The sequence below is a fragment of the Psittacula echo genome (genome assembly GCF_963264785.1).
Source record: "Psittacula echo genome assembly, chromosome: 20".
NCBI classification, from domain to species: Eukaryota; Metazoa; Chordata; class Aves; order Psittaciformes; family Psittacidae; genus Psittacula; species Psittacula echo.
In genome coordinates, this window is record NC_137756.1 from 4,795,657 (window position 1) to 4,818,724 (window position 23,068).

A 23,068-nucleotide genomic window follows, 5' to 3' on the forward strand; every position below is an offset into this window, starting at 1 on the left:
AATCTACGTTTGCATGGAGATTTTATAAGATTGCTGTGCATGTACAGAAAAGCCTTCCTTAATATCGTCTCCTGGAAGGAGAATTGGAAGATATTGCTCCTTATGTGATTCACTGTTTCCATGCATCTACTGTCCTTTTGCCCTTGCTCAGAAGAACCCAAATTCAGTTACTGGTGCAACAGTGCAGTGGTTCTCAGCACAGTGGCAGCATGAATGCGGTTGTTTTCCATAGGCACTGTTTGCAGTAGTTCTGGTTCTTCTGTATATACTGTGAAAGGCTTCCCTCCTTTCACACACTTGGCTATTTCTTGCTTCTCCAGGCTGTTTCTCTTGCAAAAGATTCCTTTACATAGTTGCTGTTCACTAACATTCTTCTGTTAAAGCCATTTGGCAATTCTACTGGGTACTTTGTAGCTGTTGAGGACTGTGTCCAGGGCATTCTTCCCTCCAGGGCTAGGTTTGATTGCTTTTGGTAACCTCTGTGTCAGTCCTGTGTATTTTTACTGTACTTCATCAAATTGGAATTCTGTTTAAAAGGGTTTCCAATTTGTTATGCAGAACAGCTGTGATGGAGGAGTTGAAATGCTCTTCCATGTAGCTGAAGTCTCAGCTCATGCCCTGCTGCTTTACAACTCTGAGGACTGAAATCTGTGCAATTCACAGAGACACCGAGGCTGTCTTTCATCCCAGCCAGTTGTAAGGGCTTAACTGCCGTTGCCAAATTCAGAGTCTCATCACTCAAGGTTTTTTGCTTGTTAGAGGCAAGAATGCCACCTCCATTGGGTGAAGATTTGTAATTTCTTTCCATCCGAGTATATCTAACGATATACTTAAAGCCTGCTTTTTCTGTCTAGATCTTAAATTCCTGACACGGTCATCATTTCTGCTCAAAGACTGATCAATGGCTTTTCAGAAATACCAGCACTCTGTGTTTCAGCAGGCTAGATATAAAGTAGCAGGCAAAGGCTGATTTAAGACAAAACCAGCTGCCTGCAAATCGCATCAGGGACCAGTAGATTTTTCTGGTAAATCGACATTCTTTTTATTGTTCTGCAGTTTATCAGGGTAGCTTCCTGCATCTCTCTAAGCCTCAGCAAAACTCTCACATTTCTTCCTGGTTTCTGTGTGCCTGAAATCACGTTTCAAATATGGGCTAAAGCAGCTGAGATTGAGAGAACTTGAGTATTGACTAGTAAACTAGCAGCAAAGAATGTCAGCACTCCCTGTTGCATAGGAAAAGGAGTATTGAATGGAGTGTGAACGAAACAAATACTAGCTTCCTCTAGAAAGTGACTTTAGTCTAAACATATTTCAGACCTGGCAGCATATGCTAAAGGAAGTCTGCATTGCACCTGTACACAGTGAATTTAGTATGAGGAATTCAGAATAAGTATATAGGATGTGGCTCAGAGGCTCGCAAATCTCTGCACTAACATTGCAGGGGCAAAGAGCCAAAGCTTAAATTAAGCATAAGACCAATGCAGATGTAACGCTTGCTGCAATGCTAATATCAAGCCAAGAGTCTCAAGTGTAATAGCTTGAGAGCTGAGAAATATACTAATGAGCTGTAGCCATACAGTCATGCAGAAGGAAGGCAAACCAAAACTGAAACAACAAAACCTAGAGTAGCAGCCCCCAAACTGTTGTGTTTTCTTACCCATCTTATGCATACCATAATTGCCACATAGTCCCCTGCACAGAATAGCCACATTTGTAATCAGTTGTCAACAGGCATCCTAGCTTTATTCATTAAAATACATCACAGACCACACTGTGGATTTAAGGTGATTCTGTAATTTGCTTTTCTAGTGTTTGCTTGACACCTACCCTAAGCAGATTTCAGAACTGGGGCTGGGTCTTCCTGTGTGTTTGTATGGCTTCTAATCCAGGAGGCCCCGATCCTTACTCTGTCCTTTTGGTGACTGTAAGCACCTCATAAAACACTGATTTACAAACTAATGGACAAAGATAACGAATCTGAAATAAATCCATATGATGAGCTCTCTGGCTGTCTTCAGCCAGAAAAGGTCAGAGAGCTCTAGAAGCTAAGAACTAAGCCATATGGAGTACTTGCTGGCCTCACTGTTGAGAGCACCTAGGGTTGAATCCTGATTTGCTGTCTATAGAATTTATATATGACTCCTCCCCTGAATCTTTAGGGATATATGAAAACGGTTTAAAAGCATATCATGACTGAAAACAATGGTGAAGGGGAATCTTTCTGTTGTGTGTCCCACACACTTCTGAATGGGTGGTCCCCAGTAGTCCAATACTGCAAACACCATAACTGGTGCTTAAGACTTCAGCTGCAAAGACTGTCATTGGCTTTTGCTAGACCTTCATATGCATAAAACTGCGCACTTGTGTACTGCAGAGCTGGCTGGCTCTGCAGAATGCAGTATAGCAGGGCAGAACCTAAACCTCCTATACCATAGAAGTCCCTTCATCTGTTGTTGGCATATGGCTATCACTGGATTGAAAGCAAAGAGGTATTTTAACATGACCGAGTTGTTTAGCTGAACATTTCTGATGGGTGAGCAAGGAAAAGGAGCATCTCCTTTGGAAACATGCTGGTATTTAGGCAGAAGAAAATTACCCTGAGGGAGTTTGGTCAGGTCAGCTGCACAAACGTCTCATGAAGAGTGGCGTCAGATCTTTAATGAGAACAGATGGCCAGGAGCTGAGCTTATGCCACCTTTTGTAGCAAAACCTTTCTTTACAGTAGGCAGCTGTAACGCGTTTTCCTCAGTGCAGAAGGGGAGTAGAGTGCCCTCTACTGAAACCAGAGTAAATTAGTCTCAAGGTTTTCACTGCCGTGGGACATTCGCTGCTATAGCTGGGGAGGCTTTCACGAGTATGATGAGAACTATGACGGACAGACCTTGGAGCACTGTTATTACAAGTGAAGGACGTTACTGATGTGAAATTATTAGGTTTCTGTAGTGAGTAAATAGATTTTTTTTTTTTTTACAAATCCAGTCTGTTGGAATAAGTGCTACTTACTGCACTTCAGGTCCAAAATACATGCTTAAAGGCATATGTTATTTAGGGCATATTCTCTTAGATCTTAAATAAAGTGCTTCAACAAGGGTAGCCATTGTCATTGCTCATAAATGTAAATCAAGGTGTCAAGAAGATCATCAGCTACCCAGAGTCATACCTGGGATCAGAATCAGAGCAGAACACGGTCTTTCATGCCACTAGACCACGCTGGCAGCAAGACCTGAGGCTTTCTGTGGCAGCACAACATGCTGTACTTTATTAATGTGGTTACAGAAATGTTAAGGTCAATAATTCCAGGAGCTTCTAAATTTGGTTTGCTCATTTGTTTTTCTTTAAATGTGTCCATAGTGTCTTGTGTAATGAATTGAAGGTTCTTTTCCTTTACAGTGCTCCTGTGAAAGCTCTTGGAAGTAGCCTTGGTTTTAAAGCTGGTTATCCTCTATTTCTCCTTGTGCTTACTGTCTTCTTTTGGGAGCTGCAGGATCTTACAATGAAATGCAATGAGGAAGAAAAATCACTAAGCACAGAGGCATTTTCCAAGGTTTCAATGACCAACTTGCGCAGGCCAGCAGTTCCAGATCTCTCCACAGACCTGGGGATGAACATCTTCAAAAAGGTGAGAAGAAAATTGTACTTCAATATACCTGTGATTCAGCACCTCAGTGACCTGCTAAGTAGCAGCTGAAGGTCTGCTTGGACTATGTGTTCATGCCATATGTGAGATTGACATCTCTTTTCATTGGAAGTGATTCTGTGTGTTATTACATAGGTTTTTATGTGCACATTCTAAACACAGTACTGAAATCTGTATTCAAATAACTGTCCTGCTGAAATGCACGAGAGTAGGGGACTCAAACGCTGCTGATTTTTAAGTGCTGGTGCTCACTATAGTTCTGGCTGATTCAGTGAGTTCTTCCAGTGTTTTTACTTCATGAAGCTGTGAGTTTGCAACCATCCAGGATACTCAGCAGAGTTTTGTGGATTCTGTGAATCCAGCTCATGGTCTGAGGATGTCATAAAATTATACAAAGGCATCCATCCCAGTGTAAGGAAAGACTGAGTTCCTTTAAATGCTCACATGGTTCCAGAGTGCAATTAGCAGCCATGAGGGTTAAATCTCCCAGATAAAAAGTTTAGAGTAGAAGGTTATACTTCGGCTGCACATCTGTGTTATCCTTTTCCCTCAAATGGTAGCTTGCCATGCCTCAAAGCCTCTACCTGCTCTCATATCTTATCCTCTTCTTCCTGCAGTTCAAGAGCCGCAAAGACGACAGGGAGCGTGAGCGCAAAGGGTCAATTCCTTTCCACCATACTGGGAAGAAGCGGCAGCGAAGGATGGGGGTACCCTTCCTCCTCCACGAGGATCATTTGGATGTCTCACCCACTCGCAGCACTTTCTCCTTTGGCAGTTTCTCTGGAATCGGAGAGGACCGGCGTGGCATTGAGAGAGGAGGATGGCAAACCACCATATTAGGTGAGATGTTGTTATCTCTACCTCAGGTTCTGTCATTCCTATCCTGAACATTCAGAGAACACCAGAGGCTTGCTTTTTCTTCTTCCATCCTATTGCTGTCTTTTGTGTGCTGTTATATACTTGTCCGTAGAAGCGGCAACTCTGCTGACAGCAGACCTGGAAGGACTTCCATTTTAGTTCACTTTCCCTCTGAAAACTACCATCTGTACAGGAATAATAGCTATTGTAGCAACCTGTAGTGATATCTGTACCACTTGAATACACTTCTGAGTGGTAGCAAGTGTTGCACAACTGCAGCTTAAAATAGATTCAAGGAATGGTTGCATCCTTTTCTTTTAAAGAGAGATCTCTGGAGAGGCAGCAGCAATATGGTCATTAGGAGTATGGCAAAAAGATATTCAGTGTTCCTCAAGTGAATGTTGGATACAATATAAATAAAGGTATTGGCTAAGATAGTGAGGATTGCAATTTTTTGATATTGCAAAGGTACTATGCTTAAATATAAATATTGGCTTCCTCAAGCTTCCATGTTCGCTGAACAGTGCTTAGGCTTTGTTTCTGTTTCACAAACTTACTCATAGACTTTCATCCTGGCACCCTTTCTTGGAGACAATAGGCAGCAAAATGATTGCCTAAGGCCATGCCAGAGCCTTCTCATTTTCACTGGCTTAGATGGCATCATTTTGGTGAGGTTTCCATTGTAAACATCTTTTGGACACCAGACAAGGAGCTTAGCCAAGTGAAGCCTTAAAGATTTGTATGGATTTGTATGTATTTGTATGTATTCCTAGAGATTTGTACAAGCATAAAGAATCTAGTATCCAAATCTTCCTTTCCGTATGTTCAGTAGCTCAAGAAATCTGTTAAATTTTGATCTCAGGGGCTCCAGATTCTTCTCCTGGCTTAACTTACAGTTCCTTCTTTCTGATATCTCAGTGAAATCGTGTATTTCAGATTCATTTGTCCACAGATCCTGCCTACTTCAGATAGTCCTCCTCTTTCAGTAGGTTCTTTTGACTTGTAATTTATTGTTTTCCTTTGCTTTAGCACTCCCCATCCTAATATACCTATTTCTTTTGGATAAGAAGAAGCCAAATTCCTATAACCAGCCCCAAAGGATGGAGTCTTTCAGCACTGACAAATCTTTACTGCTGGTGGGTGACGATGTAGGTGTCGGCTAAAATCAGTGTGCTTAGGGGAAGAGCTTTGCGAAGAGTTTGTACATTCAGTCTTTATGTCAGTGAGCCCCACTATAATCTTTGGTTCTGCTTCACAGGGTCCTGAAAGGCCTTCACTTCTGCGGACTCCAGTCCTTCAATTTCTGACCTCAGCTACCTCCAAGCACGTTAGATGAGTAAACTAAATACCCATTTCTTGCCTTCACCCTAGGAAAGTTTACCAGACGGGGGAGCTCTGACACAGCAACGGAGATGGAGAGCCTGAGCGCCAGGCATTCACACTCCCATCACACATTGGTCTCTGATCTGCCGGACCACTCGAACAGCCATGGAGAGAACACAGTCAAAGAAGGTACATTTAACATACCAGGAAAAAAACCGTTTCAATGAAATATCAACTCTAAGAAGCTGAGGAAGGCTAACTGCTTCCTTTTCTGAGTATATGACTAAGTGTTATTTCCTTCCCCCGCCCCCTGCATCTCTTGAGAGGGTTTTTTGTTCTGTGTAGGAAAACGTTCCAAACCTTTCAGGTTGATCTGGTTCAGTTTGTAAAATATAACTTGGCAGCCATCAGCAGAGAGGAGGCAGGGTTTGGTTTTTTTATCACCTTACCACAACAGCACAAAAGTTTGGCAGAAACTTGGTCTTGCTAATTTTAGTGGCTTCCTAAGGAATCTGCTGGGATTCAATGCCTCTTTGCAGTCCACAGCTGCTGTATTGTGCTGAGAATCACAGGTTCTTTCTTATTTCTCCTGGTTCATGGCTTTGAAGCCAGGATAGAAGCCTGGCTTTGAAATTTACTTGAAGTCTTCCTGAGGCTTATCTGTCTTGGAGGCCTCTGCAGAAATAGCACTGCCAGGGTGATCATAATGGGAGACAGGATGCATGATACAGAGGATTCCCTATGCTCTCTCCGCCTGGCTGAATGAACACAGTGAATTAAGGGATAGTGGGCAGTGACAACAAGATTCTGCACTTGGATCACAATAACCCCATGCAGTGCTCCAAGCTTGGGGAAGAGTGGCTGGAAAGTGTTGGGGGTGTTGGTAGCCAGCTGGTTTGAATAGGGGCCAGCAGTGCTCCCAGGTGGCCAAGAAGGCAAATAGCATCCTGGGTTGTAAACAAGCACTGCCCCGGTTATCCGTTTCATTATCCTAGAGATGGAAATTTACAGGTAGCCATTTTCCTCCCTACAGTGCGTTCCCAGATCTCCACCATCACTGTGGCAACTTTCAACACTACCTTGGCCTCATTCAATGTGGGCTATGCTGATTTCTTCAGCGAGCACATGAGGAAGCTTTGCAACCAGGTGCCCATCCCTGAGATGCCCCATGAGCCACTTGCATGTGCCAACCTCCCCCGGAGCCTGACAGACTCCTGCATCAATTACAGTTGCTTGGAGGATACGGATCACATTGATGGAACCAGCAACTTTGTCCACAAGAACGGCATGCTGGATCTCTCGGTAATTGGCAAGGAATGAGGAAAGCCAGGTCCCTCTTCTGTCAATGTAGCAGTACCATTGAGATCAGGGGTTTGATGGGCTTTTCCTCCACCTCTTTATATGACTTCTCTCAGCAGTACATAAAGGTCAGTCAGATACATTTGTGCATATCATAAAAGTCTCCTCTGAGATACTGCAACTCCTGTTATTCCTTGCAAGGAGCGCATGTGCATGTGGAATGCACACATCAAATCTTAAGTGATATTATGTAATGGCTGTGTTCCTGGTGCATGCACCAAGTTCCCTACAAACCAGTATAAAACTGAATAGCACCTTTCTTCTAATGGCACCTTAAAACTCACCTTTTCTGCTTTCCCCTTAATGACTTGACAGCTCCTGGTGCACTGAAGCAGTGTTCTCAGGCTCACAGATGCCATCTCTTGGTTTCCTTTCTTGCCTGACTGTGCCCAGTCTGTGGTTTCTTGTCTTACACCTAGATTGTAAGCTTGAGGGGTTGAGGGTTGTATGTAAATTCATTCTGAGTTTGTACTGTGCCTGCTATAACAAGTCTCTGCTCTGCCTAGGATTTCCAGGCACTAAATAATTTAGCACTAGGAGAGAAAATAAATCAGACTTTAAATATGATGTTTGAATCTCCCAGGTGGTCCTGAAAGCTGTTTACTTGGTCCTGAACCATGACATCAGTTCCCGGGTTTGCGATGTGGCACTGAACATTGTGGAGTGCTTACTTCAGCTTGGTGTGGTGCCCTGTGTAGAGAAGGTTCGGAGGAAGAGTGAGAACAAAGAAAACGAGGCCCCTGAAAAGAGACCAAGTGAAGGATCCTTCCAGCTCAAAGGTGCTGCTTCTGGTGGTTCAGCTTGTGGATTTGGAGCTCCCCCAGTTAGTGGAGCTGGAGATGGAGGAGAAGAAGGAGGTGGTGGAAGTGGTGGAGGCGGTGGAGGTGGAAGTGATGGAGGTGGTGGAGGAGGGCCATATGAAAAGAATGACAAAAACCAAGAAAAGGTTTGTCTTGCTTCCCTTTATACAATTCCCAAAGGTACTGTAAGGTCTGTTAAGATGGAGTATGTGTGTGTATGCAACTGCCCTTCTGGTTTCCCTCCTTGGTTTTGCTTTTGCACCACAATGACAAATTAATTTGATTTACTCTGGTGCTCAGTTGGGGTTCCACAGAAGAAACCTGTTTGGATATTCAAGCACTGTAACTGCAGCGAAGCAGCTGCCAAAAGCACAGTTTGTGAGCCTTGCATGGACGTTTTCAGTATCTTGTCAGAGGGCCTGAAACCCTCAATCACAATGATTTTTTGGGGAGGTTATTATTAATAACTTCTAAGGAAAACCAGAATCCGGTGTGTGAGCAGTTTCTTTTCTTTGGTGGCCACAAATCATGAATTTTTCATTGTTGCTATGAGAATTGGCCAAGAGATGCTGTTGCTGACCCCCAGAGTCATCATTCATAGTAGCATAATACCTAAGACATTTTAAAAAGATGCTTGTTTTTCTGCTCAAGAAAGCCAGCTCTCTGGTTTTTCAGGCAGAATTCTTTGAAGTAAGTGCCGAGTGGTATTCATAGCAGTTTGCACAGGGCTTTGCATTCAAAGCATGGCTTTTTGAGGGGGGATGAAAGGGGCTGGTCCTTAAGCTTGAAAAATAATTGGAGTAAACATTTCAGGAGTAACAACTCAGTAACGGAGTATCTGAGTGTACTCCATACATGGGCAGCAGGATGTTAGAAGTAGAGTACTAGCAAGATACTAGTGGTTGTGCCCTGGTTTCACGGTCTTTCTCTCTGTGACCCCCAGGATGAAGGGCCGTCTGTCAGCACCCATAGGCTGGCACTCACAATGCTCATCAAAATTGTGAAGTCCCTGGGTTGTGCCTATGGTTGTGGAGAAGGACACCGGGGGCTCTCGGGAGATCGCCTGAGACACCAGGTATTCCGGGAGAATGTAAGAGAATTACAGCTCATTTTAGTGTCCCCCCTGTACTTTCGACATCAGCTGCTGATACTGCTGTCTGCCCCTCTGTAGCTTTCTCTGTATTGACAGTATATGTACTGGTCTTTGCCGCAGCTCACAGACTGTGTTGCAGCCCAGCCCTAGCAGATTTGCAGCTGTTGATGTTATTTTCTAGCCCCTGGGGCTTCCTAAGAGCGCACCTGAGGCCCAGGGTGCTTCTCACTTCTCCAATGAATGGGTTGTCTGGGAAGGGGCAAATGGGAGCAAATCCCCTGTGTGAGCTGGTATAAGTGTATTTTCACATTGGCGGTACCCCAACAGAGTATGCTGTTTATAAGAGGTGCAGCTATCGTGGGTTGCATATCTGAATCTAGAAGTCTAAAGTGTAGTTATGTCCACCTTTCTTAATGGTGATTATGACTGGTTGCTGCTGGGCTGCTCCTTCAGCTCCTGATAGTTGGAGTGCACTGTGCTTGCAGGCATGCTAGTGTGCTGCAAGGGATTAGAAGACCCATGCCCTATTTAGGTGCAGGGCGGATGGTCACTTTTGCTTCCTTAGATTTTTGATTCTGCCCAAGTTGAAGCAGTGGAAAGTGCCCAGGATGCAGCCCAGACATCTGACTTCATCTAGAAGTTTGAGTCCCTGAGATCAGCACAATGACCTGTCAAATGGGAGCCTTTCAAAGGCTTTCTCCAGCACATACTTGCTTTCTGTGTTTGCAGCAGGGAGCATTTTTGACGACTAATGAGAATTTACAGTGGTGTAGGTGGGAACCAAGTGCTGCTCCATCGCTTTGTTTAGCCTGAGCCATGCCGACAGAGCTATAATTTGGTTCTGGGATCTGAGCTAGGTGGCTCAGAGATGGATTGGCTGCCTCTGCATCGGGCAGCATTCTTCTCTTAACTAGACTCTTGGGTACTGGGGAGACTGCAGCAGTAGTGTTAGTTCTGGACACAGTGGAACAGATGAGGGTAAGAGAGTCCCCGTGGTAACAGTAAAAAGGTTCTGCACAGAGCACTGGTTGAACACATAGCGTATTCATCAGAATGATGGCTTTTATGTTGCGTTGGAGCTGAGCCAGCCAAACATTTAGGCCTATGCATAACATTAAGCATAAATTAATAGGTCTCTTGGAGCCAAGGTTCTTACCAGACTTATTGAATTGAGGTCCTTATTGGAAGAGATTTTCCTCCACGTCTAAGTCTGCTGCATCTTCTGTGCATTTGTCTGGCCAAACTGCTTTGCATGCATCATTTGTCTTGACTGCATGGACAATCACATGTCGTGAGTTTACTGGAAATTTAAGCCCCCTATTGCAGGTAGCAGAGAGTTCATGTTTCCCATAAAGCTGATATTTCAAATTCTCTAAGTCCAGCATGCATGGGGTCCCAGTAGGATGGATGCCTGTGATAAGAAGTTGACTTCTAATTAACAGCTTTTAAATAAAAAGCTAATTTTTTGCATGATATAAATTGGTCACTGGGTATAGGTGCATCAAATAGGTTGGGTCTGAGCCAGAGGCTGAAAATGCCTGAAGCAAAGAACCTTTTCACCAAGGCAGTAAGTGTGACTGAGATGGGAGAGTCCTATTTCATTCATATTCAGTGAGGTTTTACCCTGAGGTTGGAGAGAGGAGGGTAGGCCTTGAGATATGGCTGGCAGTGACTTCACCACTCCCTTCAAACAGTGGCACCCATACTGGTACACTGCCTCTTGTTGGCTTCAGAGATGAACCTGTCCTCTGTTATAGGACCCAAACCTTCCAGCTCCTAGGGGAGCTACTTTAGACAGCACAGCAGAGCACTGCCTAAGCAAGAGAAAAAAATACCCTGCTCCTCTTAGCAAAACTCAAACATGTACTTTGATGTGATGGATATCATTGCAGGCTCAAAACTGCCTCACAAAGCTGTACAAACTGGATAAGATGCAGTTCCGGCAGACCATGAGGGACTATGTGAACAGGGATTCCCTCAATAATGTGGTGGATTTCCTCCATGCTTTACTGGGATTCTGCATGGAACCAGTCACTGACAGTAAGTACAGCTGGCATCAGAAGCTCTCACTTGAATATTCCTAAACTGTACCACCAGAAAGAAGCCATGCCCTTATCTTTTCCTTTAAAGAGAAAAAAGTGAATAACTATCCTCAGAATATAGAGCATGCCCAGCCAGAGTGGGTCAGAGGAGTTGGATCTCTTCTAATTTTATCACTCAGTGATCTCATATCATCCAATGCACCTGAAATTGAAGGCCTCTCTTTTGATTCATCCTACCTCTTGTTCATGGCTTTTCAGTGGAAATATTTTCTTTCATTGAACTGTGCCTCATGGAGGGTTTCCGCTTCATGATATGGCCAGGCACCAGCTGCAGTGGCCTGCTTGATCCAGGATTTATTCTGACTGGAGGTATAATTGAGCATTAAAACCTTTGGTGCCTCAGGTGAGATAGTAAATAGCAAGAACAGATTGAATAAACAAGAACGTGAACACACAGATGCACATGCCTGCAGTTACAAGTGTGTGTGCATGTGTTTCTATATATATGTATATATGTTTTATTTTTAGTTAGGAAAAAATATTCCGGGTGCTATTAAAATGACCAAACATTTATTTTTTTGTTTAGTTAACTATTCTTTAGTTAACAATGACTGTTTGCAGAGTAGGAATAGCTCCTCTGAAGCACTTAGCGAGTCTGACTAGTCTACTAGTCTACCTCTGATCCCAGGCATTTCAAAGAAAGCATCAAAAATATTATCTAAGAGGCTTCTGTGAAGATGTCCGAGGTCTTTTCCCCAAGTATTCATCAAATATTGACAGGCTCATGCTTTGAAGCATGGCAGCTCATGCAGCTTTTGAAAGGCTTTTCTGTCACCTAATCAAACTGGGATGGTTCTTATTATAAATGTGTAATTCATTTTAGACTCTTTCTGAGAGCTTGGTCATTTTGTGCCTCTTGCAAAAACAGCATTCCTGTAGTGCAGAAGACTTTCTTTTCATGGGTGTTGTCACTTAGTAGCTTAATCAAACATCTCTTGTCCTTTAGAAGAGCAAATAGCAAAGCTGGAGGTATTGTTCACATTTTATGTCTTACTCTGTACATTCTCTAAATGAGACGTGGATAAAGGAAAGCCAGAATGGTCCTGATTGTTTCAGTCCTCTTTCATACTCCAGTTTCTGGAAGATTTCATTTTTTCTCATTTAGTTTAACCTTCCCTTCTGCTTGGTGTGGGATTGTGAGAACTGAGCATAAGATATTAGGTGGGGACTTGCCCATGTATCTGAATCCCTTTATATATGTTTTTAAGCCATCTTTTTAAACCATTTCTAACAATGGGGCTTGCTTGTACTTGAATTTTGCAGACAAAGCTGGATTTGGCAATAACTTCACCACAGTGGACAACAAGTCTACAGCTCAGAGTGTAGAGGGCATTATCGTGAGTGCCATGTTCAAGTCATTGATCACTCGCTGTGCGTCCACTACACATGAACTGCACAGCCCAGAAAACCTGGTAAGCACTTGATTTCATGTTAACAAAGTTACTTTTTCACTTGAGTGCCAACAGTAGGGCTTTACAATGAAGAATTAGTTCAGTTTAGCCAAATCCCTTGAGTGTAGCAAGCTATGCAGTCACAGTTGAAACATGATATAAATGTGATGCCCTTCTTATATTCCTGCCTTGGAACCTCGGGGCTTAGCCAGGATGAAAGTTGTTCCCTCTGAATTGCATTTGTCTCTCTGTTCCAGCAGCTTCTGTGTTGTGTTTTGTTTTGTTTCCAAAGGGATTAGTAGCGTAGTCTGGAGCAAGGGATTAATGAACAAGACCACAGCCAGCATAAATCAACTTTTAGCAAAGTTAAAGCCAGTTTATGTGGTTAAGGACACGCTTGTGGCAGCGTATGTGAGTTACTGAACAGCTATATGGTACATCTGCCCAAGGTATAGACAAACATTCAGTTTACCAGATATCTGGAGGAAAGTAAAGTGCTGCTGCTTGCTGCCTATGTACTGTCTTCCCAGAGCAGTCAATAGACTAGATAGTGTGAGCTCTCTTCTTCCCAATTGGTGCAGAATCTAGCAGCTAATTTCAAAACACCTCCTTTATTATCAGAAATTAGGATTCCTTATGGAAGCAACCAAGAAGCACTCTTGAGGTGCTCTGTAGAGTCCAGCTAAAGGGACAGCTCCATAAAGGGAAGGGAGAGGAAGAAGGAAAACAGTAACATTCTACACCAGCAGGATGGTTTACCTATGTCCATGTCTTCTTTTCCTGCGGATATTCGTCCTTTGAAATGTTTCTTGGCAGAGATGTGGTGGGACACAGAAAAACATGTGTTGTTACTGGATCTAGATTTGTAAATTTTCCTTACAAATTATATGTCTTTCTGGTTTAGTTAGTGTGTACCTTTAAGAATAGCATCATCATTTGTGCCTGTATAGAGAATACAGTACACAGAGTATATATGAAGATTTCCTGTTGTGTCACACTTTAAAGTCAGTCTTGTGTTACATATCTTATGAAAAAAAGCCTTAATCAGTACATAGATCCAATTATATGTTTGCTTGGGGTGGGGGGGTTGTTGTTGAAAGCTGGCTGTGCAGTTCCTAGCTGGGAATTTTTGCAATAACCCAAGATCTTTGAGGAAAGTTTACAGATCAAAAATCAGGACCTGTAAAATTGTTCCCTCCTTCTCCTTGCCCTCAGATATAGAGGTGATTTGTCACATCACAGATGTGCATGAATGTTCAGAACTAAAACCAGCCTTGAGTGTATGAGTAGGCTGGGGAATGAGTGAGTCATTCCTCTTTTTTTCCCATGATGTAAAGCTCTAAAATAATCAAGAAAAATCCCAAGACACCCACTGGTTTTGAAACAAAACATGCAATTTTTTGCACTCTACTGCCCTTTCCCTCCTAACTTTTTCATGTCTTTTAAGGTTTTTTGGGCTAGATGAATGGGATAAACCAGGCTTTAAGTCATCTTTGCAGCTCCCTCATCTTGCAGCTGTTCTAGTCTCTGATACCTCTACATCTGCTGTAGCCCATTACAGAGCATGTTCCCTAGCAATAATGCTCCTCTTTGTCTGCTTCTTCTGAGTGCACTAAATGGAGTTTCCAGCTTTTGATCTCAGCCAGAAAACACAAACCCTGTGGATGGAGAATATACCACACAACAGCTGGAGGCAGTAATGCTGAAGTACCTTAGAAATGACTGATACTGCTTCTTCACAAGCTGCAGACTGAATTCTTTCATTTCCATGATGTCTTGCTACTCAGGGGTTGTACTGCGACATCCGACAGCTGGTCCAGTTTATCAAGGAAGCTCATGGGAATGTATTTCGGAGAGTGGCGCTCAGTGCCCTCTTAGACAGTGCTGAAAAGTTAACACCAGGAAAAAAAACAGAGGAAACAGAGCAAGAGCCGAAACCTTCTGGGAGCAAAAGGTGGGTATGTAGGAGGCAGAAGGGAAATGACCTGCATATGGCTGTATGAATACCTGCACTGAACACAAATGTAGAAAGTCCGAGGGCTTGTGTGTTCTATCATGATAGCGTATGTCAGTTCTTGATGTACAGAATTGTACTGTGGCAGCAGTCTCCTTTAAAACTTAATGAACTGAGAGACAGTAATAGATTTGCAGCAGAAAGTGTTAGCCTAACTCATACATGAGGCCTAAGAGAACAGTGCAATAGAAACTCTGGGAGAAGGAAAGGTTAAGAAAAGTAGGAAGCATAGTGTCAATCCCAAAGCACTGTGTGGACATCGCTTTTAATGTGCATCACATCCTTAGTGTTGTTTATCTAAATCCTGGTTTGCAAAACAAGTCCCAGAATAAATCCAATCCTGCCATGTTTCTTTATCAAAAAGAAATTTTCTCTGGTGCTTTGAGGCTTGCCATATTAAAATATCGGGCAGAAGGATTAACGAAGTTGCAAAACTCATAAAAGCCTTGGCTTTGCTTCTAAGAAGTGATGACTTTTTCTTGAATGATTATATATAGAGGCAGTAAATTGATAAAGAGAGGGTACAAATCTAAAGCAGCTCAGCAGTGCTGGTTTCCATGTCATACAACTATGTGATGACCATGAGATGGGCTATCCATTCACTTTAGCTGATGATTTATATTGTATGTATAGATCTGAGGCAGGAAGTGTCATCATTGACAAAGGCCAGGCATCAGCTGCCCCTGATGAGTGCCGTAGTTACATCTCCAGCCGCCCAATGCAAACGCCAGAACAGTAAGTAAATATTGAGTTGTTTCACATGTTATTGCCAGTTGCTTCCTTCTGGGCTTAGTACAAATGGGCAGGACAGCAAGAGGACTTATCTCTTTGGGTGGTACAACAAACGAGTTAAGTGCTTAGGAGCTACTGATAAAATCCAGGTAATGCTGATCTTGCTGATCTTAGTGCTGCCAATTGGACCCACCCTGATTTTGATGGGAACCAGCAGAGATTTTGCAAATCGCCATGCAGTAGATGTGTCAGTATCTCATACTACCATAGCCATCAATAGACTGTTAGTTCCTCAGAGATGCTATCACAGCTGTTCTCCATGCTTTTTTTGTACTTCTAGGGGATCATTCTATTACTTTTCAGCTTCCAAATCGTTGCTAAGTTGTTCACTGCCTTCCAAGAGATAGCCCATCCTGACCTATCTTGGGCATGTAGTCTCCAAAGATTGGTGCATTTCCCTTATCATCACAGGTGATCTACCAGTTTTCTTAATAAGCAAATCAACCTCCTGTTAGGTATTGCAAGTTTGAAGCCTCTGTTATCCAAAGAGTTCAGCCATTTAATGCTGAAGTAAACGTAATCAATGTTATAAATGGTCACTGGTCCCTAATAACTTCGTACAAGTCATCTGACTTCTCTGTGCCTCTGAATACCCATCTGTCTTGTTAAAGTGCTTTGAGATGCACTGTACGAAGACATTGCACAAGGATACAGAGCTCTATATTCTGTATTCTTCTCCACTAATGGAGCCTGCAAAGTCTCACTGTTACTGAGACTTCAAGGGTAACTGTTTACTGCTCTGCAGAAAAGCAACAAAGCTATGCTGCTCTGAGCCCTGCCATAGCCATGGGAGATTTCAAGAGAATAGCAAAATATGCTGTCCCCATTCCAATACCTTAATGAGAGCTGTGACCCCAGCAGGTTCACAAATGGCTGTCGTGATGTCCAAAAGCTCTCCAGTGCGCCTGTTTATAGAAAGCACCAGTATAGTCTTACCAACGTGTGTCATGTGGACCTAAAGAAGATGATTTCTTTTTCATGTGTAAGAACTAAAAATTGGAATGATCTGTTCAATGGGCAAGTGCCTCAGGGCAGAGAAGATTGTTATTTTGTGCCTTGAACAATACTTAGCATGTTGTCGAACTTAATTGTGTCCCACTGGGAAAAGCATGTTTGGAATTCAAAATTAAACATCTTTAAAGAATAGAGAGGTTAGGAGGGGGCTGTGGGAGGGAGACCTCATTCCCTTGAACATCCAAACTTCTCTGAAATGCAGTTCATGATCTGCATCCCTTTTCTTCCAGTGATGAGCAAATCCAAGGGGCCGTTCTGGGTCGCAAGGACTTCTGGCGAAAGATGTTCAAGTCACAGAGTGCAGCGAGTGATACCAGCAGTCAGTCTGAGCAGGACACATCCGAGTGTACCACTGCTCACTCTGGGACTACCACAGACAGACGTTCCCGCTCCCGTTCCCGACGGATCTCCCTTCGAAAGAAACTCAAACTCCCCATAGGTAAATGTATGTCTCTTCCTGTTCTATATACTTATTGCATGTGCATAGAAACACAGATATACCTGTCTTAAGAAATATTGCAACAAGTTCCTTAGTGTCCAAGTATATTGTATATTCTGCCAAGGAAAGCTGGGAAATGCTGCTCTCCATTTTACAGATGGGGAACTGAGGCAAAGGGAAACGTAAGCAATATGCCAAAGGTACCAGATGATATCTGTGGCAAAATAGAGTATAGAATCTGTGTCTCCAAAGTAGTAGGCTAGTAACTTAATCTCACAGGCATTGTTCTTTGTAGAAGAGAAATATTCCAGATAGAATTCGACAGATAAAGAATGTATCCTTTACAAGTCCCACAAACTGGCCTTGCATGGTAGTTAATACATGTTACATGAAAAGGTTGCCTTCCCCTTTCCTTCTACCTTCCCATACCCTAGCATGGCCACTTTGGAGATATATGCTGGAGTTTCTAATGAATAGATTCTGCTTGGAAGCATTTTCAGAGTGGTCCTGAGTGGCTTATTCTGCAACAGGGAACTGGCTGAAGCGCTCCTCCCTCTCTGGCCTGGCTGATGGGGTGGAAGATCTCCTAGATATCAGCTCTGTCGACCGTCTGTCTTTCATCAGGCAGAGTTCCAAGGTAAATGTGTCAGGCTGAATTGCAGAGAACTTGGAAGGATGGGATCTGTCTGGTTTTATCTGTCCAAGGAAACATTCTACTCATCGTGGACATTGCAGCCAATCTGACTCGGTCATAGAATCTCCAGAGTAGAGTGCCATGGAAATTTTATACTGGACTTTTGTGGTTCATGGTTAGGTTAAACCTATCCAACACTGTACTTGTCAGTCTGCTTTGGTTCACTGAGAGAGAAATGCAGGCTCTGTCAACATGCTTAAGGTTTAATTGTTGGTCACACTTCTCCTTCCTTCTTTGTGCTTTTACAGCCTCTTGCGAAAGACCAAACCTTTAAGCAGAAAGCTTAAAAGATGAAGTGCTTCAGCGTACGTAAATCTGTGCAGACCCACTTGCATTTCTATGGTGATCCTCTGTGCTACAGCCCTTCTGTAGTTGCTTTATGGCTAAGCAAGGAAGACCAAGAGAAAGTGGTATGCTACAACCTCACCTGGCCCTTTGTCTTTGTACAGGTGAAGTTTACCAGTGCAGTGAAGCTGTCAGAAGGTGGGGGGCCAGGAGGTGGCCTGGACAATGGGCGAGACGAAGAGGAGAATTTCTTCAAGCGTCTTGGTAAATGGCGCACCTGCCGAAGACACCCATCCAAGCTTCATCACACAGAAGAAAAAGATGGTTAGAAATCAGGGTTCTCGTCTCCTTTTTTTCTTTCCTTTAAACTTTTTTATTTTTTTAAATCTCTTTCTTTCTGTATTTCACCCCTTTCCCTTTTTTCCTGCTTTTTCCATAGGTTTTGTATCCATTCCTGCCTTTTCCGACTTTTTAGTCTTTGTAACTGTTTTCTTTCCCTTCCTTCTTTCATTTGTTTTGATTTAGAAAAAAAAAAAAAAAGAAAAAATCTAGTAAAGTCAATTTTCTTTAAAAAAATCTAATAAATTCTGCAAATGCAACATTCGGGCTTTTAAAATCAAATTGAATTTGATCACTACACTTAAAAAAATTAATGCTTGCTTCAAAGCACTTACTCAGTTCCAAATTAGGTGTGTAAATCTTTCATTGCCTAATATAACAATGGGTGTTCCATCAGGTTTTCTGTTTGTTGTGTTTTTTTTCTCCCTCCCCAATTTGTGACCATTTGACAGTTCTAGCAAAGACCAGCCCAGAAATGGCAAACCCTGCAAAAACCTTGTTATAATTACCTCTTTTCTTCTGTGTTTGCATGTCTGGTGTCTGCATACCATTCGTTAGGGATGCGGTCCCTTTTTCTTAGCGCACAGCATCATAACGACAACACTACTTTGCCTTTCCACAGAAGTATATTTAATTGCAGTTTATTCTCAAAATCAGCAACGTTTGAAAAGTGCCTTTATGAATAATAGAAGGTCATGATATATTCTGTTTTAAAATGTCATGCAGTGATTCACATGCTCATGTCCTCAGCTCGGAGCTCCTCCTTGTTGTCAGGGAGACAACCTTGTTATCTTGAAGTTCTGTTGCTTTTTTCTCCTTTTTTTGAAGAAAACCCAACCTGACTCCCAAAAACACACAAAAAGGAGTAGATTTTCTTTTTCACCATGGTTTCTGTAGCTTTACAGTAAGTTACATTCTCTGTCATTGTGTTTTTCATTTTCTCACATTACCCTTTGAACACTGCATTGTACGCCTTTTTCACCATCATCCGTCCCAGACCTGCAGTGTAATGCATGTAAGGCATTGTTCAGGCAAGTGATTCTAGCAAAGTAGGAGCCTATCTTGCCAGTGTAAACTGGTCATCATTCTGCCACTGCAGAAACACTGGTGGTGGTTTTCAAATAGGTGATTTGAAAAGGTGAAAAGTATCCTTCCTTTTGAAGGAGAATGGATGAGCCCAGCAGCTTGCTGTACCTTGGTAGCTGAAGGTGAATATTCCCATGATGGAAGGAACTGCACTGTTTTCTTCATCTACTACTGTGAGCTGAAGTAGGTGTGAAGTGCTTCCACCACATTTTCTCCCAGCCCTTACTGGGAACAAACAACTGAGGGACAGTGAGACTTTTATAGGCTGCCACAGCTGTTTCTACAGTGCTCATGTGAGATGTCCTTCATATTTTCGTGTAGGAATTGGGTTTTTTTCATCTTGCTAATGCTGATTTTATGCCCCTGTGAGTTTGCTTCTGCCCAGAGTGCCCATATTCTTGATTTCATGGCACTGATTTGTTCTTGGCCCTGTGAGCGTCTTGTTCAGTGTGTGTGGCACATCTTCTGCTTATACAAAACTCAGATGACATTAGTATTGACTTTTTGAGCTTTGGAAGTGTAGCCCATTCTTCAGTCTTCTGTGAGTAACATCAGAATTTATGTAATGAAAGAAGAGAACTTGAAACGTCTTTTACATGCCAGAGAGAGAATAGATGTACGTGACACATGCTTGGTTTTTATATGCATGCATTAGGAATACCGTAATAGAAGTGATGCAGTGGGTTAAAGACAGACCCCTTGCATGTTAGTATGAGAAACAAGCAAATTGTCCAGTGATGCAGATGGGAAGGGTTGGGCCATTGCCTGGTCCCTAATTGAAGCAAAGAGAGGGCATTTTAAGTTTCTAAGGCAAAGTGTGACAGTTAAGGAAATTGTATCACTGTATCCACAAAGATCACTGGTATGCAATGGTGTGGTTAGCCACATACCCTTAACAAAAATACTAGAGTAATTGGACATGCCTGTGTGTGTACGTACTCACTTGTGCAAAGTGCAGTCAATGTGAGGCCTTTCAGGGTGGGACAGTTCATAACACAGTAGAAATTTCCAGTGCTTCTGTATCTTTCATAAAGATCGGCAGGTTTTATGTGCTTGTGGACAAGAGAATAAAAGCCTGTTGAAGGTGGATGGGCGTTGTATTAAATTCCTTGAGTCTAACCATAAAGCATTGTTTTGGAACCTAGGTCTGCCTTCCCATTCTTGTCATCCATGACACTATACATTTACTTTGCTCATGCTTTTTCCATATGGTGTTTCCTCTTGTGTTTTTGGGGTTTTTAACATAGTAGACCAAATTTAAAAGAAAACAGAGGAGAAATAGATTGCAGTAAAAAAAACCTAAATAATTGAACATAGAATAATTTGTTCCATCATTTATTAATTGTAATCTTCATTGTGATATATCATCTAGACCACTGGAAATTCTGTGTTGGATATGTATGTAAGCATACGTGTGTGTGTGTGTGTATCTGTATGTGTGCATATGTATACATATATATACACATATATATGCACATTCATGCATAACAAAATGTTTCTATTAATGATCTTTTTACCCATACTAAGAACAAAGCATACATACAGCAGTGAGTTACAGTGTGGTTACAGGAGACCCTTAACGTTCCTTCAGGCACTTCCTGAAGACATTGGAAGTGACCACAGAAGTTGCCAGGGTGTTCAGGGCACAACAGCACAGGCAAACCTCAGCACATACTTACTCCAAGTGGTGATCTCGCATTCACACAAGAAGCAACTGTGAGGATGGGAGCTTGGGCATTCAGTGTCCTCCTAGGTTAGGCAGTGGTCTCTGCTCGCTGGGTGAGATCTTTCTGCAGAGCTGTCACATTATCATTACACCAAGGAGGATTCCCATGCTTACAGCAAGGCTACTCCAGGATGGGTGTAGTGGAGGATGCTCATCAGCTGCGTCTGAAAGATTCTCTTGCAAAGCTTCAACAAAGTGCAAGCCAGGGACTGCAAAGGGCTGTAGTGACAGGCTGAGCCTTTGCTAGATCTTTATAGTGGGGGCTAAGGACAGGCCTTAGACGTGCCTTTCTGTGTCAGAAAGCCAAGTTCTTTTCTTTATCTCGTACGGGCATACGCTTAACAGGGCCCTGAATACGAAAACATTTGTTTGTACCTCAAATAAGTTAGTGTCACAACAGTCATAGCAGGAATGCTCAGATAGCCTGCTACAGGCTATAAGTAAACAGGAAGATTTGGAAGAAAAGGGTATTTGTTTATCTGCTCATTTATGTAAGTGTTCTACCTGTTCTTTCTACTTTGTTTGTTTGTTCTGTTTTGGTGAAATATTTCCCAACATAGGAACGTTTTGTTTACTGGAAAACTATGTACGGCTTCATTGGAGAGAGAAAAGCCACAGTTGTTGTAATCTGTTGAACTTTGATATACCTCTGTTTTCCGGGGAGAAGTGAAGACCTAAGCTGTCATTTTCTGTTGTAACTATTGTTTGTGGTACATAAGTTCTTTCCAAGTAATTCTGAGGAATACAATTTCAAAGGGGCTTTGAGTTTCAGCCATTCTTATTTCCTGAGGAAGGAGAAGTCACAAAGTTCTGTAGAGCTGACGTTTTGCCTCTTGTCTTTCAAATCCATGTTTAAAGCCAGTCTTGAATTCCCCACTTGGTGTTCTCTTCTTGTGCTTTTGTCCTTTAGTATTCTGTAAACTTTCGTACTTTCACATGTGAACAGGGTATTATGGATAAGGACTCCCAGAAGCTGACTAGTCTCGTTTTGACCCACCTCCTTGCACTTGAAACTGCTTTCCTGATTTCTGTGTCTTTCTACCACTCTCTCAGCTCTGGCTACCAGCTGCGTAATGGTCTTCTGCATTCAGAAGTGTTCATTCCAATCAGCAATGGAGTTAGTTTATTTATTATGTGAACTCTATACCTGGAGTTTAAAACCGTGCTTGAAAGAAGTCCTGGAGTGAGGTGCTAGCTTCATTTTCAAAAGGAATGCTTATCAGGGAGCTTTCCATCCCAAAGAGTGCACGTCAAGGGAGAGAGGCTGGGATGATGATGATACCTAGGAGTTGAGTCCAGTCTCACTTTGGCTGTTCTGGTAATCACAGAAGATGTATGCCTAAGAAAAGGACAGTACTTGATTTGCACCTAGAACATTTCCAGTATTTGCTGCTCTTTTCTTCTATCCTAGTAAATGACATATTGCTAAATTGATACATGAGGGACAAGATTTATGCATGCTCCCCCTTAAGGTAAACTTAGAGGCAGTAGAGAAGTAGAAGATTATTGAGGAAGAACAGTAAGTAAGACGATTCGAAGAGGTAGGGAAGAAGGGCATATTCTGGTTCACCTATTTTGGAGTAGATCTTGGGCTTCCACACTGAGTATGGTGGAATTGTTTTGGGCAGACATCACTATGACCAAGACCAGAATCGGGCTTGCTCTAGGCCTATTTCATGAGAGTCATGAATATTACAAAAATGTCCCTGTTATCTTCAAGATAGTGCATAGGTGAGGAAGGGCTTTAGGCCAAGACTGTACTCATAAGGATTTTTGTTCCACTTTTTTTCTTGGCGAGAGACTGTGTCCCCTTCTCCCTACCCCTCCCTGCATCCCCTCTGTACTCTGCCTCTTTAGGTTGCCATAGCTTCGATGATCACTTGACCTCCAACCAAGAAGGAGGAAAATCCAAGAACGTTGTGAACCTGGGAGCAATCCGCCAAGGCATGAAGCGCTTCCAGTTTCTCCTGAACTGCTGTGAACCAGGCACTATCCCCGATGCCTCCATTTTGGCAGCTGCTCTGGATCTTGTAAGTCATTCATTGGTGTATTTTTACCTGCTGAGTGAGAAGCACATGCATACGTGGTGGTCCATTGTCATTTACTAATGCTGCTC

The 23,068-nt window shown here is 42.7% G+C and overlaps 1 protein-coding gene across 3 annotated transcripts in view; it reads left to right on the forward strand.

Moving 5' to 3' along the window:
- Window positions 1-23,068, forward strand: part of UNC80 (unc-80 homolog, NALCN channel complex subunit) — a gene marked incomplete at both ends in the record, with an annotated part of 120,051 nt that overhangs the window by 18,537 nt on the left and 78,446 nt on the right. The window contains 14 exons of one of the 3 annotated variants that reach the window (XM_080632002.1): window positions 3,485-3,619; window positions 4,255-4,477; window positions 5,867-6,007; window positions 6,852-7,120; window positions 7,761-8,123; window positions 8,921-9,067; window positions 10,963-11,110; window positions 12,436-12,584; window positions 14,351-14,517; window positions 15,211-15,312; window positions 16,614-16,828; window positions 17,353-17,459; window positions 17,966-18,065; window positions 22,810-22,982. In XM_080632002.1, coding sequence (XP_080488128.1) covers window positions 3,485-3,619; window positions 4,255-4,477; window positions 5,867-6,007; window positions 6,852-7,120; window positions 7,761-8,123; window positions 8,921-9,067; window positions 10,963-11,110; window positions 12,436-12,584; window positions 14,351-14,517; window positions 15,211-15,312; window positions 16,614-16,828; window positions 17,353-17,459; window positions 17,966-18,065; window positions 22,810-22,982 — 2,439 coding nt within the window. The remainder of the gene's footprint in view (window positions 1-3,484; window positions 3,620-4,254; window positions 4,478-5,866; window positions 6,008-6,851; window positions 7,121-7,760; window positions 8,124-8,920; window positions 9,068-10,962; window positions 11,111-12,435; window positions 12,585-14,350; window positions 14,518-15,210; window positions 15,313-16,613; window positions 16,829-17,352; window positions 17,460-17,965; window positions 18,066-22,809; window positions 22,983-23,068) is intronic. The other 2 variants (XM_080632001.1, XM_080632003.1) reach the window with 2 other exon arrangements.